Genomic DNA, 14,740 nt, shown 5'->3' on the forward strand with positions numbered 1-14,740 from the left:
CAGCCCCGACCCGTGAAACCCTTACAATGCACAAGCCATTCAATCGGGTTTATTTTGTTTTCTTCCGAGCTTCTCCACATCTCTGGAAGCTCAGTGTATGTCTACAGATGTGGCAACAGCTCGTCACTTTAAAGAAATAAAGCATTCCAAACAAATCTATCCATTCCTAATCTCACTGCACCCTACATGTGCCTGTCACTGCAAGAAGGCAGCTACAAAGGTGGCAGAAATACTATGTCATATTCTTGCTTCTTGCCCAAATTGACCCTGAAACTGTAACCTTCAAACCCTCCTGTAAGAGCAACCACAACCACATCAGTGGTGGCCAACTGCCTCAAGTGTTATTGATGCTTTATTAGCTTGTTGTCTACTGCAGCACTAAAATCAAATAGCCAGAAGGCTCACAATTCCAGGCACAGCAAACCCCATGTCCCCATTAGTTTCACCATCATCCCCTTTCACTGTGTCCTAGGCAGAGCTGCGGCATCTCCCCAACAGACTGCAAACACTTTCCAGAGCACCAGCCTGTCTCAACTGTGGTTTATTACTCCTGTGTCAAATAGTCTTAATCCCAATCACGTATGCAGGATTCTCCTGTGACACAAAAACGCAATGCAGTGAATTTCCCTGGTCTACTCTGGAGTTAATACCTCACAAAAATACTGAAATAGAAAACAAGGGCTGCTTGCCAACAATCCACTACCTCGAGTTACTTTTCTTTTCCTTGCTGTAGACTGGAGAAAGCCCTAAGGGAAATGCCTGGAACTCAGAGGAGATGCTCAGCACTGAAGGCCTGCTCGTGGCAGGCATTTCCCTCCTCCTCACCCAACACGGTGCAGTCAAGTCCCGAGGAAAGCAATGAACCCAGTGTAGGAACAAAGCAGCTGGAGTGAATGTATTTGCAATTTTCTGGAGGAAAGCAGAGCTGTTAAACCGAAAGCAAGGCTGCTCAAAAGAAAGAATTTCCCCTGCTGAGAACTGAGATAGACACGAGAAGGAAAGGGATGGCAGGATTCTAAGCATCGCCAGACAGATGCAGGAACTGAGGCCCACAAGAGCGAGCTGCGGTACCCACGGCAGAAGGCGATGCAGGATGAACACGGGTACCAGGAAGCCACGCTGGGACGCAGCAGCTCTCGGGGCGGGCAGCCCCGCCTGCTCCTGAGCTCCACTGGGCCTCCAGGAGCTCCTTTTACCCCGGTTTTTGTGCCTGCACTGACGGGGGCCCGGGTCCCAGGTGCGATGCTGGAGGCGGTTTGCGCGCGGCTCCCGGCTCGCCCAAGCTCTTCCTTCACACAGTGACTGAGCCCCAGTATTTTAGGAGAAGCTGTTTGAAAGATCCACAGGAACTCAGCTGAGGGGTTTCTGTGCTCAGCTGCATCCAGGCAGACGTCAGGAGAGGGAAACCGGCAGAGCAATTGAATGTCACCAACCCGTGTCTCCAAGATACATCTGAGGCCCAAGATCACGAGATGCCTCAGTGCTGCTTTGCTCACATAGGAACAAACAGCTTGAAGCAAGGGCTGGAAGGGAACTATAGTTAGTGCTCTGGTAGCACTAGCTTGTGCCAACTCGCCTTTAACTGAAGTGCCATCATTTGACGATGAGGGAAGAGCCTCAGTCCAGGTCCCCAGAGGAGGATGGATTCCTCCCGGTGTTCAGCGAGGGAAGTCCACCAGACACAACCAGAAGGGATCCCCCAAGAGCTCAGGAGCAGGAGAGAATTCACTTACCTCCATCTGGAGCTGTGCAACTGCACCTTCTCGGTGGGTCCAGCTCACAGCCTGGGTCCCAAGCTCAGCCTAGAAGGTGGCCCAGTTGATCCAGGTACGTGTGGGTGTCCCCCAACACATCCAAGGTGTGCAAATCTGTGGAGAGGAGCACACAGAGGACAGTTAATGCTTTGCCTTTCTCTGTTCCAAGAGGGGATAAGGGAAGAAAACAGCAGCCCGCCGCTGAAGGCAAGGGGAGCGCAGCCCCTGCCCCAATCCCCACGTCAGCCCTGTGTCAGGGGGTTAATCTCCAATTCTGCTGCTGCTCTTTATCCGAGAGACAACTCTGAAAGGCGCACATTTTCTCTCCCACAACAGACCTGTCATGATGACAATTCTACTCAAGAGCAGTGGTTGAGCCTTGCCTGTCAGGGACACTGATTATGGCAGTAAATAGAAGCACATCTGAGAAGTGACAAGACACTGACAGGCTGTACTCATGTTGCATTGGGTCCTATCCCACAGGAAGAAACCCAAGGGATGTTCCCTTTTCCTGGGCTTTTGGTGAGGGGGAGAGGTAGGAGCATGAGGTTAGAAATACTCTGCTCTGGGACTAGGAGCACCCAAAGCAGCCCAGGCTGCAATGGAAACTGTGTACAGAAAACCCCAGTGTGCCCAAGGAAACGGTGTTTTGTTTCCCCTCTTTGCAGTCAATCACCTGGTGAACTACTGCAGTGATTGCTGCAGGGCCACAACCAGACATGAAGTTTGCTCTTGGAGCTTTGAGAGTAAATCTGAAAACACAAAGTGATGTCCAAAGTCAAGGAAAGCACCCGTAAGCATAAATCACAGTGGGGTTGGGAGGCTCGATGTCAGGGTCCCCTTCCCAGCATTATCACACACAGTTGCTGGGAAATCCCTGGGCCATTTTCCTACAGGAGAGCTCCCATCACAGCAATCACCCACCCCAGGACACAAAGCTCCTGGATTGCAGTGTGAATTCCATGTCCTATCTGAATCCCAGCTTAATCAGATGCACCACTTCTTCAACCTCCATATTCTCTAGTGACTCCAAGCTGTGAAGATAACAAAAGGAACTAAACCTTGAAAGAAATGAGACTTGCACAACAGCTCTTCCTCCCTGTCTCATTGCTCCTCCACACAGAAAATTGCCCAGTGACCCTTCTGTACCCACAATCAACTCACATTTGATCTTTTTAGGCAGGCAGATGAATCCCTGCTATTGTAAAGGGCAGCGGCATCTTGGCCTGTATCACGGGTAAGTGACCATGCAGCCCTAATCAAAGGAAATTTGCTGTGTTTCCGAGAGATGGCTCCGTTAAATGGAGCAGATGAGCAGTGGATCTGTCCATTGACTTATTTTTAAACCATGATCTGGGGCACAGGGGAGGGAACCACTCCTGCTTCAGAGGCAGCTTGGCTACAAGCTCATTTGCTGGGGGATATTAGCAGCTGGCATCTGAGATGGCAAAGCGAAGGTATAGAGGTAAGCCAAAGTCAACTGTGCTGAAAGACAGCCAAATTCTTATTTATCCCACAGGAAAAGTGGCTGAGCTGTGGTCGCTGTGTGATTCCAAACAGTATCTGCACAGCGACCTTTACATTTCCCCTCTTGGAAACAAAAGAAATTAATTCTTTTGCTCCTCTCATGCAGAATAAATGACTCCCTGTAATTTCCTATTGGTGTGCAAGTCAAGCAAGCAGTTATCTTTTTCTGCTATCAAAGCTGCCAAATAATTCTAGCTCAACATCTCCAGTTCATTTGAATCACAGTATTTTGCCAAAGTTAATTTGCTTTTGTGTGTGTGTGTGTGTGTGTGTGTGTGTGCCAGTAGAGTTTCCATGGGATGAGAAGCAAGAGAGATGACCTGAATGTGGGGCTGGACAACAGGAACCTACAGGAACTCAGTGTTTTCTGCTGGAGTCTCAAGGGAGTTGTTCCATCTTTATTCCTGTTGGCAAACTGAAGGAGCAGGAAAGGCTTCACCTTCTGCTGCAAAGAACACTGGCAGTTATCACCTGTACCAGGTACTCTGACGCAGACATCATTTAAATATCCTGGGGTTAAACTCATTTGTAGGGCCTCCTCATTAACCTGTAATGAGATAAAGGGATGAACTGTCCTTCTAACCCAAGAAATATGAAACTAATGCCACAGGAAACAGGAGGTGATTTCAGGCCATGGGAGGTGCTCATCACAAGGCTCCATCCACACATCCCACGGGCACCCCGGGACGCAGCAGCAGGGTGTGAGACGATGGGAGAGTGTGGAAATAGCTGCACGTAGCTGTTATCACACCTACCTGGTGAGAGGGGCAGCACAGGCACTTGGCAGCATTGCTCCTCACTTTCATCCATCCAAGCACAACCGCACGCCTGGAAAAAGCTCTCTACAAACCTGCGCTCTTTCCAGCTTGGTCTATTTGCACGTCAGGACTTTGCAATCATTTAATTAGCACAGAATCCCAGCCTGGTTTGGGTTGGAAGGGACCTTAAAGCTCATCCAGTTCCAACCCCCTGCCATGCTCTACCTGATTTACCTTCCAGTAGAGCAGGGGGCTCAAGGCTCTTTTAGTACAAAAAGGGTGCAGAAAGTTTATTAGACCACCTTTAGCTATAGGTAGAGCAGGGAAAAGAAGCCCAAACAAGGAAAGTAACACAGACCTGCCTACTGCAGCCCTAGCAAAGGAACCTACTGCAGGGAAGGCTTCACCTTATGCTGTGAAGAAACTGAAACCAGACAGAGAATGGACGCAAGCAATGTGCTGATCTACTACCATCTACCTCTGAGGCCTCAGCTGAGTGATGTCCACCACACAGAAGACAAGCCCTTGTGACAAATCCCACTAGTTCAACAGAAATTGCTGTTAAACTAAAATAGCATGTCCAGATGCAAAGCAACTCAAAGCAAAGTTCGTTTTAAATGGCTCCTGACTACCTTAAGCTAAAACCCCGAGTAAAGCATTGCAAGCAAAACAATGGGAAGTGTACCTGTTTTATGAGTAACTTATTAAACCAGTGTGATTTGTTCAAGCTGAAGGAGAACTACTGGTGAAGAACCAATATGAACAGCAAGGGAAGAGGAACTGAGAAAAAACCCACAGAACAAGCTCAAGGAACCAAAGTTCTGCAGAACTGCCCAAAGCACACGGCAAGGGGTTTCCATCAGCTGCTCCCTCCCTAAACTGAACAGCCCCAATAGCAAAGCAAAAAGGAAAGGAGCGAGCACACCAAACAGGGAGGGCCTGAAAGCCTGGGATGCTCTCCCATGGACAAGCAGAGGAACTGGAAGCCAGAGGAGCAACAGTGAATGGGAAAGCCACAAAACCCCACGTGTGAACATGCACCCAGGGATCGGAATGCCAGAGCCTTGCAGAAATGCATCTGCAAGAAGAACTGTGGTATCTTCTAGTCCTGTTGGAACAAGAAGCAGACACTAAACAAGCTTCCTGGAAGCTGGGGCTCTCCATGAATGGAGCCCACCACTGAAGAGCTCCACCCAAACACCACCACCATTTTTAGTTTTCCAAATAATCCTGGCCTTTACAAAGGAAAAGCAGGGAATTCCCTCCTCCATTTCTTCTCAGCAAGATCTTTCTCTCACCAGAGGAGGAGTTAATGAATCTCCATCCACTGTTCCACCCTCCACTGGCCTCAGAGGAGGAACGAGCAGGCTGTTGATCCCCACCTTCCCACTGCTGCCAGCAATGACCACAAAATGACTTCATTGTGCCTGTGACAGTTGGTGACACTGACTCAGGCAGTGTTAGCGGCTCCTGCGTGCCGGGTTTCAAAACATCTGCTTGTGTGAAGGCACCCTGCTGTTCACCAGCCCAACGAGCCGGACTGCTGCAACGCAGCAAGAAGAAACTGCAGTGCAAGACAAAGCAGCTCAGCCCTACCTGGGCAACCCAGGTCCATTAGTGGCCAAGTCCTAAGCAAAACCCTCTCCAGAGGCAAGCACCAGGCAGGATGGAGCTGCACAGCAGGTACCGCTGTATGAACATGCTGCCCAGGGCTGGAGGTGGAATCTTAAGACCTCAAGAGGATGGAGCTGGCTCAAACGGAGAATGTGGAAGAGCAAAAGGAGGGAATTGAAACATGCTTCAGGAAGAGATGCAGCTCAGCTGCTTAGGTTTAACAGACACACACAGACATACAGTTTCTTCACGGATAAAAAGAGATGCAGAGGTTAGACAAAGAGGGTAATGAGTTGTGCTCTCTTCCATCCAGCCCCGAATGATGCTTAACAGGAAAGCATAGGAAGCAAAGCACTTCACTACAGGAGTCATTCACATGGTCTCCCTGAGGACTCCTGGGCACAGCAGGATTTCCTATAGCCCTACATCACCTCTATTTTGCTGTAGAAACCTCAGGAAATAACAAAAACTCACTGTGACTTCGCGAGGTTTGTGTGGAAATGTCTATTCCACCCTGCAAGGCTGTGCTAGAGCGACGGGAAGGTTTGATCCTTGCCTTTTGATCACTGATCCAGGCAGTTACTTCACATGCTGCTTCTTAAGACATCTTTAATAAGAACTAATACGATTTCAGAGCAACATCGCAGATCTGAAATTCAAAGGTAAGCTTGGCGTGCGTGTGAATCCCAACTGACTTTGTAGCAGCAGCTTCTTCCCTCTAGGGCGATTCCGCAGATTACTTCCAAACCAACTGTTAAACTGCAGAAGAGTGGAAGTTGGAGATTTCTTTCCCATGATCTCCAGCATTAGCCTCATCCTGCAATAATTGGAGAGGAATTTGTAGGAAAGTATCAGGGCTCAGGATGGGAAAGAAAGGTTTAAATGAAGCTTCAGGAAGATGCTACTTAAAGAGGGGAACAGCAAAGTGGTGATTGAAAAGACAAAGGGGTTTAGAACCACTATTGAACAACCATGGTTCTCCTGAACGAGCAAGTCCTGGACCTTGGACAAAAATGGACTGCAAGCTCGGTTCTTCATTTTGGGAAGGGTGCAAGGACAAACCTCCTGCATGGTTAACAGAGAGGAAGGAAAGGACCACGCTCGTCTTCATCAGGCTCAGCTCCTCTCGGCTCAGTTTTAGCAGCCAGCTTTACCCATCAGATGTGGGAGCCACCTTCTCCTGCAGTACACAAGACTTTAAGCTTAGAAATGAAGAGACTTCAACCCCCCAGAAAGTGTCATTCTGAAGTGCTCAACAGCCTTTAATTCATTATGAACCTAGAGGCAGAGGGAGAAAATATGCAAAAAATACATCACATCCTTTATCTAGGGGACAGGGGGAAAAAATCATTATTTTTTTAGCACATAATCAGACACTTACAAATATATTTCACTGGAGGAAGGGGAGGAATGTGCATTTCCTCTTTCCTTTTCAACAGTCTGATGCACAGAGGCCATCAATACGGTCATTATAGAGGATCTGCACAAGTCATTCCTAAAGCAAAGAGAAGGATTGAAAAATCAACAAAAAGGGAGCACCCTTGCACCAAGGAAGGGCTCTCTACAGTTCCAGGGTCACGTTTCAACAGAATCTGAATATGGGGTGAGGAAACACACTTGGGTTTTTTACAATATAAATAGTTAGTTTTAAAAGGTACTACATATGAATACAGCAATGGTGCTATTGCAGTCAGGACTTCAACATGCAGAGGCAATTCCCCATTGCTCCCAACCACTCATCCCAGCCCACCCTTCCCCTCCCCACCTCCAAAACCAAACCCTCTGCTGCTTACAAACTCCCTTGCCATTGTTTTAACTATTTCTCTTGCGGCCTGGCGACATTGTGATTCCTTTATCCAAGCAAAGTTCTCCACTGCATCGTGTCATCACGGACAGGAACCAGCTCTGCAGCAGCAACACCCGAGGCTTGGAAGAACCTTGCCCAATTGGGAACCGTTCATTGGTCTCGGTTTGGTTTTATTCCTGGACACAGCTATTGCAAACATCCAAAAGTCAGGTACGCAAAGAGAACCCGCTTCAAACGGCTCACAAACCCCCCCACAGGAAAGAACCCATAGCAGAGGCAGGAAGAAACCAAGAGAACTCCAAGTCTCTTCTCAAGGGAGAGCAAAAACCAAAAGAAAATGTAAAGAAATGGCTTGATTCTATCTCCACTCCTTCACTAGGACAGTTTAATACTCATCAAGTCTCTTAGGATGCTAATCTAGCATCTGCCAGCCCACAAATCCTTCCCACTTATTCCCTTTAAGATCCAGCTCTAGCATTGTTTAAAACCCTCTCCACCGAGCACTGACCACCTTGCGAAGGGGCTTAAAATAAAACCAAAACATGGTAATAACATTGTCTCTTTCTGCCCAGTAATTGCAGGGAATTAAGTGGAAAAAATGTGCAGCATTCTGGCTAGCTCTGCTCTGCCACGTCCCCGTCCCAACTCTGTGCTAGGGCTTCCTTTTTCTTTCCCTCTGAACTGACAGAGGTCCACCAAAGAGAGTGGAAGACTTTCCAGTGACTTCAGCAGGGTTTTGGCTCAGGCTCTTTTACAGAGCACTGCTCCGTAACAGCTCTTTGACCGGAGGTGATTTTCAAGTGTTCAAGTGGGAGCTGCCCACTCAATACTTTAGGATCTGGTTTTGCCTTTAACGCTCGCTCAGTTCTCAGTGAACTGAGTCCAATCAAATGCAGAGTTTGCATTCCTCTTCCCCAGGAGTCATTCAAAGGCTCAGTCTTTACTTCAGGAAAGGAGGTCACACCAATCAAAGACATTTGGGGAATTTCTTCTTTAATAGAATAAAAGAAAACCCATACAAACACCTCCCAGGCTTCTGTCATGGAATGATTCTCACACTGTGAGGAGCACAACTCAAAAATAATAATAATAATAATAATAATTAAAAAATAAAATAAAAATTAGGAGACAAAGAAAAGAAAAAGGTTCCTATGGGAGACATGCCTACCAGAGAGCTAGAGCAACCCCTCGCTGCTCTAGCCTACCGCTGGGGAAGGGGGATGGCTCGTAAAGGAACTAACACAAGCAGCAGCAACAGAACACCTGCCAAAACGGAGTGGCATATTGGAACTGAAAGCCATGCTGATTTTTAACTAGAAAGCAACTGTGATGGCAAAGATGGGGCAGGAAGATGACAAGAATGACCAGAACTTGGCCATTTCTTCCCCCAAGTCCCTTCCCGGTGACAGGGTAGAAACACGCACATCTATCACAGGTCTTTAAGAGAACTAATGGTAAGAAACACCCCAGTGATGAAACATTTCTTTGCCCATCTTCCCCAGCTTACAAAGAGGATAGTGTTTCTTTACAAAAAGAAAAAGAACCCAGGACTGCCCAGGACATCTGCTCTTGCCCTCTCTCTCCCCGCTCTCTTTGTCACGTTTCAGATGGGGGGAGAGGAGAGGATTTTGTTTCTGTTTTAAAGCCATAATCTAGAAAAATGTTTTTGTATTTCTTTCTCTTTTTTTTTGGAAACTTTTTGTTTTCCTATTTTTGATTATTTTTTTTTTAATAATGCTCATTCATAGAAAACTTCACAAAGGTGACATCTATGTACAGGAAACACAATTCCAAAGGCTGCTTCAGTAGTCAGTGTAATAGCACCTTGAAAGACAAAAGAGTTTGACATAGTGTAAAAAGTCACTCTGTTAAATGTTAACCCTTTCCAAGCCTCAGAAAAAGGAGTGAGTCCCAAAGGCCCCTTAGGACAAAGCTCTTTCAAAGTCTACAAGTGCTGTCTAAAGGTTTCTCAAGCTCCCTACTCCATTGGTCAGCATCGTCTGGCAAAGTAGAGGTAGTGTGCAGCCAGACCAGGGTTTCTTTGCAGTCCAAACCAAGAGCAGACAAAAGAGATTCACAGCAGGCTATTGCACAAGCGTGGTCTTCAATTCCACAGTTTCCTGGTTATTTATCCACAGACTTGAAAAGGGTTAATTGAATAACTTTTATTAAATCTGGTTAAAACATGTTGCTCTGAGTTCCTGGCTGATACTGTGTCTGCAAGAGGCTCTCCATAAAGGCCAAGTAATCTGGGTTTTGTCCGTATTCGTCTGGATTCCGTGAATTCCCCAGCCGGGGACGTTTGGCTGCTCTCACTTCATCTCCCGAAAACACATCTTCCTGAGGGGCCCCAGTGCTGAGGGACTGCAGGAGACACAGAAGTACAAGGGTTAGAGGCACAGCAGGAAAACAGGGAGAGAGCACGCCTGTGTCCCAGGACAACAGGGGCAGCAAGGTTTGCTTCAGAGTATTTCTGTAGAACAAGTGACCTCCAAAACATGCAAAACAGCTGAAATTACAAATTCTGGGCTTCTGAAACCAAACTGGAAAGAGAAACCTGCAAGTTGCCTTCTTTTTGTTTCACAGTATCTTTCACTTCAGCTCCTGCCTTGCCAATTCTCTGTATACTCTTATCCTCCTCTGCCTCTTCAGGTTATTCACTCTTAGTAGAAGGCACAGAAGAAATTGGGGCTTCCCTAATGCCTTTAAAAACCAAAAGGCCCAAAGAGAGCATTTGGGGATCACTGCACAAATACTTGCTTCTGCTCATCCTGCTCTTCCACTCTCAAATAAGATGCATTTCTTGGTAGAAATTATTATCTCCTATTGCTTTGTTCCTTTGTTCTGCTGTACTACATTAAAACACTGTGAGTATCACGTCCACAGAGCATAGCTTAACACTCCTGGCAGCAGAAAGTACATGAGAAAAGCCTTAGCTTTCAATCAAGCTTGAAACTTCCTATTCACTTTCCAGCTTGCCTTCCTTTCTCTGGAACTGTTATAAAACCTAATGTCTTCACTGCAGAGATTATGTTTCTTTCCAAATCCTGTGTTTCAGGGCTCCAATCTGTTGTCTTTATTATTAGACAAGCTGAAATAAAATGGAACACTGTGCACATCTTAGAAATTAATTCTAAGGTGCTTCTTGGCCACCAGGAGTCTTTCAAGAATAACAAAGTAAATTATTAACCTCACCTCTCAGTCTCTGCCATGAGGTCCTACTGAGATAAGCAACCTCAAACTAGATGGAGAAGCCATTCAGAGCTATGCTACAGAAAACACGTTACAAGTACTCTGGGGTAAAACCCTTGAAGAGTTTATGAATGAGCACCCAAAGCTGCCTCCAAATTGTCACCAGTCCTTCCACACAACTGCCTCTCACCAGGCCATTTTTACCATGTGCATCACACACTTCTGCCAGCGGCCAAGGATTCAAAGTGAATCACTGGTTTAACTTGGCACAGCAATTCAGACACTCCTAAGGGAAGGCTGGACCACCCTCTTGTCATCTTGTAAAAGACAGAAGCCGAGCTCCTTAGCACAGGTTAACTCTGTGGATCCATCCCTGTCCTGCAGCAGCTGACATGATGGACATTCAGAATGAAGACGAAAACTGTCTGTTTTCCATTTGTATAAAACCCAGTTTCATCATTTGTTTAGATGAGATGGCTTTAAAGGTTAAAGCACCAGGTTTGAAAACACCTGGCAAGTGTGAAACCAAGAAAGCTACGAAATAACTCCCTATTTTCTAGGCTCAATAATTTCACTGTATGTGGTTAAAGACAGCCTAATCTTTGAGATTAAGAGCTTTATAGGTAAGAGCTGTGTTCTGAATCTCCTGCTTGGTGAGAAATGGGGGCTTGGTGCCATGCTGCTAATCAGTTCTCCAGAAACCACTTAGCTATAGACCCATTCACCTCACTTCTGATGAAAGGCAGTATTCAGCCAGAATGGCAGTCCATAAAACTAAATTCATATGGTGTAAAGTGATCCGAGCATAATCTTTTAACCAGAGAAAACAAAACTCGGCCCTGAACATGCAAAAGGGAAAATCATTTAAATGCTTCTCAAGCATTTCCAAAGCTTTCTTCTACTCTATTTGGTGAATGACAAGTGGTTTTACAGCCACAGCAACTGGAGGCTGCTTTCACCTAATGTCTAAAATATGCTCAGAAAACGTGACCGAGGACTGCAAGCCACGGCCACTTTACTGCTTCTGTTACTCTAATACCCACCAGGCGAGACTTCACTCTCTTGGGAAGCTCTTCCTCCAAGGTGTAGATATCACCACGCTTAACCATTAGCTGGGAGCCGTCTTCAAACTCAACCTGTAGAGTAGGCAGAGGATGAAGTAAGAACTTGGCGTCCACATTTACTGTACTCAAACAGTCCATTCCCAGACAATGATAGTTCCTTCATGGGAATACCAAGGAAGCATCAGGGGCCAGCTCCCATGGATGATTCCCTGGCTCCTGGCAGTGCATGTCTCTAGGACTGCTGTAGAAAGAGCATCCCTAAGCTGTGTTAAGGATGCTGAACCCCACAAGTGCTGGTTTCAGTGCTGCTAGGCACCCCTGTCTTATCCAGCACAAGTTGTGTCATTCAGTGCTCCTGTGGGTCCCAAAATGCCTTTACTACACCTCTGCTCCCCACTCCCAACCAGATCACTGCAGATTTCTACTGATTTTTGATTCAAAGCCTGAAAAAAGTATCTTTTCACTGACAGTAAAAGGGAGCTCTGTATCCAGGCCAATATGGTGATAAGAATTTCTTTCATCTCAAACAAAGCATTTTCACATGTCACAAGAAAACAACTCCAGCTACTAAAATCCACTTGTATTTTAACAAGAAATAGAAAGCCAGGTACAAAAAACCAGTGGTGACTCCTCACATCAAACCTTTTTGCTAAGCACTGATTATCTCATGAATTATGCATCTGATCTTCCAGCAATGTTTATTCATGAAATCGTGCACCTAAAAATGTTAGAACTATTAAAAGTTTTTAAGAGATTATGATTTCCTTTGCTCACGAATGACTACACTCTTCTGGCTAATGCAGGAGGACAAACACCACAGTTTAATATGGGATGTCAGGTTCAGAACAGACCAATTCATAAAGAAGAAAGCATCTGTGCTCTGAACAACTCCTCCTGCCCTGCCCAGGTCTTGCAGCTCCTCAGTTGTGCAAGCTCAGTGTGCAGCAAACAGCAGCTGGAGAAACCATGCAGGTGGGAGAACAGGCTTGGAAAGGTGAGCTCTGTTGAGCCAGTTCCAGATGTTACTGGTCCCATTTTTAAACCATAAACCCACTCTGGTTTTACCAGAGCAGAGTCAGAAGGGAGCTGAGGCAGACTGCTGTCTGCGGTTCCTCTACACCAGCTCAGCTCCTAGTAGAAAGGCAGGATTTGGTACTGAAGGCAGTGCCACCTTCAACTATCACAGAGTGCCTCACCTTGTTTCAGTTCTAAATTACTGATATGGGCTAGACCACTGTTATGAGCACACATCAGAGCAAGTTACAACTTACTTCAGAGTAAGGCTGTTCCTGTGTTTTTAAATATAATCCTATTCCAGAACAGCCAAGAGAGATGTATTGAAAAAGTACCTACACAGGGAACTAACGTGGAAAGCTACTCAGGCTATTTTCCCCATGGATAAGAGCTTTACTTAAAGCTTACTGTGTGATTTGAAAACCACAGACGACTCATGCATATTTTTCTGTCATCTGGCACTATCTGTGGAATAGCCTATTTCAAATTATTGTACCTTCAAGAAATCAATGACAATTTCCTGTGCTGTGATTAAACTGGAAAGCATGCATAACAATAGATCTTCATGGAACCATATATTGTACTTATTCATAACCAGGGTCACCTTAGATCACATCTTCTCTCAAGCAGTTGACATCCATTGTACACACCAAAAAGACCATTAACTGTCAACATGGATTATTATGCTCTTTGCACACAGATATTAAACACTGTGTAAAAAGGATAGAAACCAGAACCCATTTTAAACAAATAAAAGATATGGGATTTCCTATGCCTTTTGTCCAGAGGCACTGGACAAAAAAAACCTCTTAAGATAACATTAATTTACAAATTTCAACATATATTTTTCAAGATTATGTGCACAAAGTCTACTTCTCAAATCTGTAATTTTCAATGCCTTGGTACCATTTAAAAAGGATTTAATCAAATGAAGAGGACAAGAAGAAGAGGAGAAAAGACAACATCTCAGTGTTGGTCACCAGAAGTTGGAGCTGCTACTGTGTGCCATGGCTTTTGGTTCCATTGTACCACGCGGTATGCAAGTCCTGGGTTATAGTCTTAATTTATTAGTGTTCTTGCTGCTGTCATTATTATCATTCCCAGAAGCCCTACTGCTAGACACCATCTAAACACACAACTAAAAATCTCAGTCTTTGTCTCAAAGTATATGTACCCTGCATGTAGGATAAGAGGTGACTGGTGGATATAGGCAGGCAGTACAAGAAACCAGAGAGCCAGTGCTGGTCACCATCAAGCTTCACACAAGCATGCAAATGCCTCTCTGGGAATGCAACACATGGGTTCTCTTCCATACTCACCTGGTAAATCTGGCTGATCTGGGCTGCAATAAATTTGGCCTTATAGACAATTCCATCTGTCCACTGCAGTTGAACCAACTCACCCTCTGGAGGGGGTCCCAGTTGGACGCAGTCTCTGCTCTAAAGACACAGGGTGAAAGAGGTCAGCCAACAAAGCTCAAGAACTAGGCAAAGCTCATGAAAGTTGCTACATAACACTACAGAGGGTTGGAACTAGATGAGATTAAGGTCCTTCCCAATCCAAACCATCCTATGGTTCTATATCCACAAAACGAAGCAGGGTAACCTGCTCTGTTTCACATGGTGAATCAAAAGCACAATCAGGAAAAGAATGTATGAGTTGACAAGTCAGCCCCTTCTAGACATTCCTTCTATTAAGTGAATTCCCTGTTTTGAACCACAAGTGCTTACAAACAATCTGCTTCCCCCATGAATCACGCTTGTCAGTTGAAAAATAAGAGCTTATTCAACCACAAAACAAAGATCCAACTTAAAACAAACATTGCTTTCTGTTAAGTCATCTGCATATAGCAAAATCACATCTTTGTGATGGAACAAAAACCATGAAATGAGAATGTCATAGAGAAGAAGAACAGTAACGAAGAGCAGTATGAGGTTTTCTATGCAAGCAGCAACTTCGCTTTTTAATTTTACGGGGTTTTTTTAAGTTTTACTTCATTGTTCCACCCCA

At 45.6% G+C, this 14,740-nt stretch overlaps 1 protein-coding gene and 1 long non-coding RNA gene across 3 annotated transcripts in view; both read right to left on the minus strand.

Annotated features, from left to right (window-relative positions):
• Window positions 1-1,727: 1,727 nt before the first annotated feature.
• Window positions 1,728-3,106, minus strand: LOC133276133 (uncharacterized). Its single transcript, XR_009745793.1, has 3 exons — window positions 2,919-3,106; window positions 2,679-2,788; window positions 1,728-1,868 (listed from the first exon to the last, which is right to left on the minus strand). It is a non-coding gene; the product is annotated as an uncharacterized LOC133276133 (long non-coding RNA).
• Window positions 3,107-7,603: 4,497 nt separating this feature from the next.
• Window positions 7,604-14,740, minus strand: part of KDM4B (lysine demethylase 4B) — a 64,453-nt gene continuing 57,316 nt past the window's right edge. For both annotated transcript variants that reach the window (XM_061466908.1, XM_061466907.1), the window contains 3 exons: window positions 14,050-14,169; window positions 11,696-11,788; window positions 7,604-9,824 (listed from right to left, as the gene is read on the minus strand). In XM_061466908.1, the coding sequence (XP_061322892.1) occupies window positions 9,639-9,824; window positions 11,696-11,788; window positions 14,050-14,169 (399 nt within the window). In that variant the 3' untranslated portion in view covers window positions 7,604-9,638. The remainder of the gene's footprint in view (window positions 9,825-11,695; window positions 11,789-14,049; window positions 14,170-14,740) is intronic.

This window comes from Pezoporus flaviventris, unplaced genomic scaffold (genome assembly GCF_033815535.1).
Source record: "Pezoporus flaviventris isolate CSIRO_AGI_PZ_B2104156 unplaced genomic scaffold, CSIRO_AGI_Pfla_v1 ptg000043l, whole genome shotgun sequence".
Lineage (NCBI taxonomy): Eukaryota > Metazoa > Chordata > Aves > Psittaciformes > Psittacidae > Pezoporus > Pezoporus flaviventris.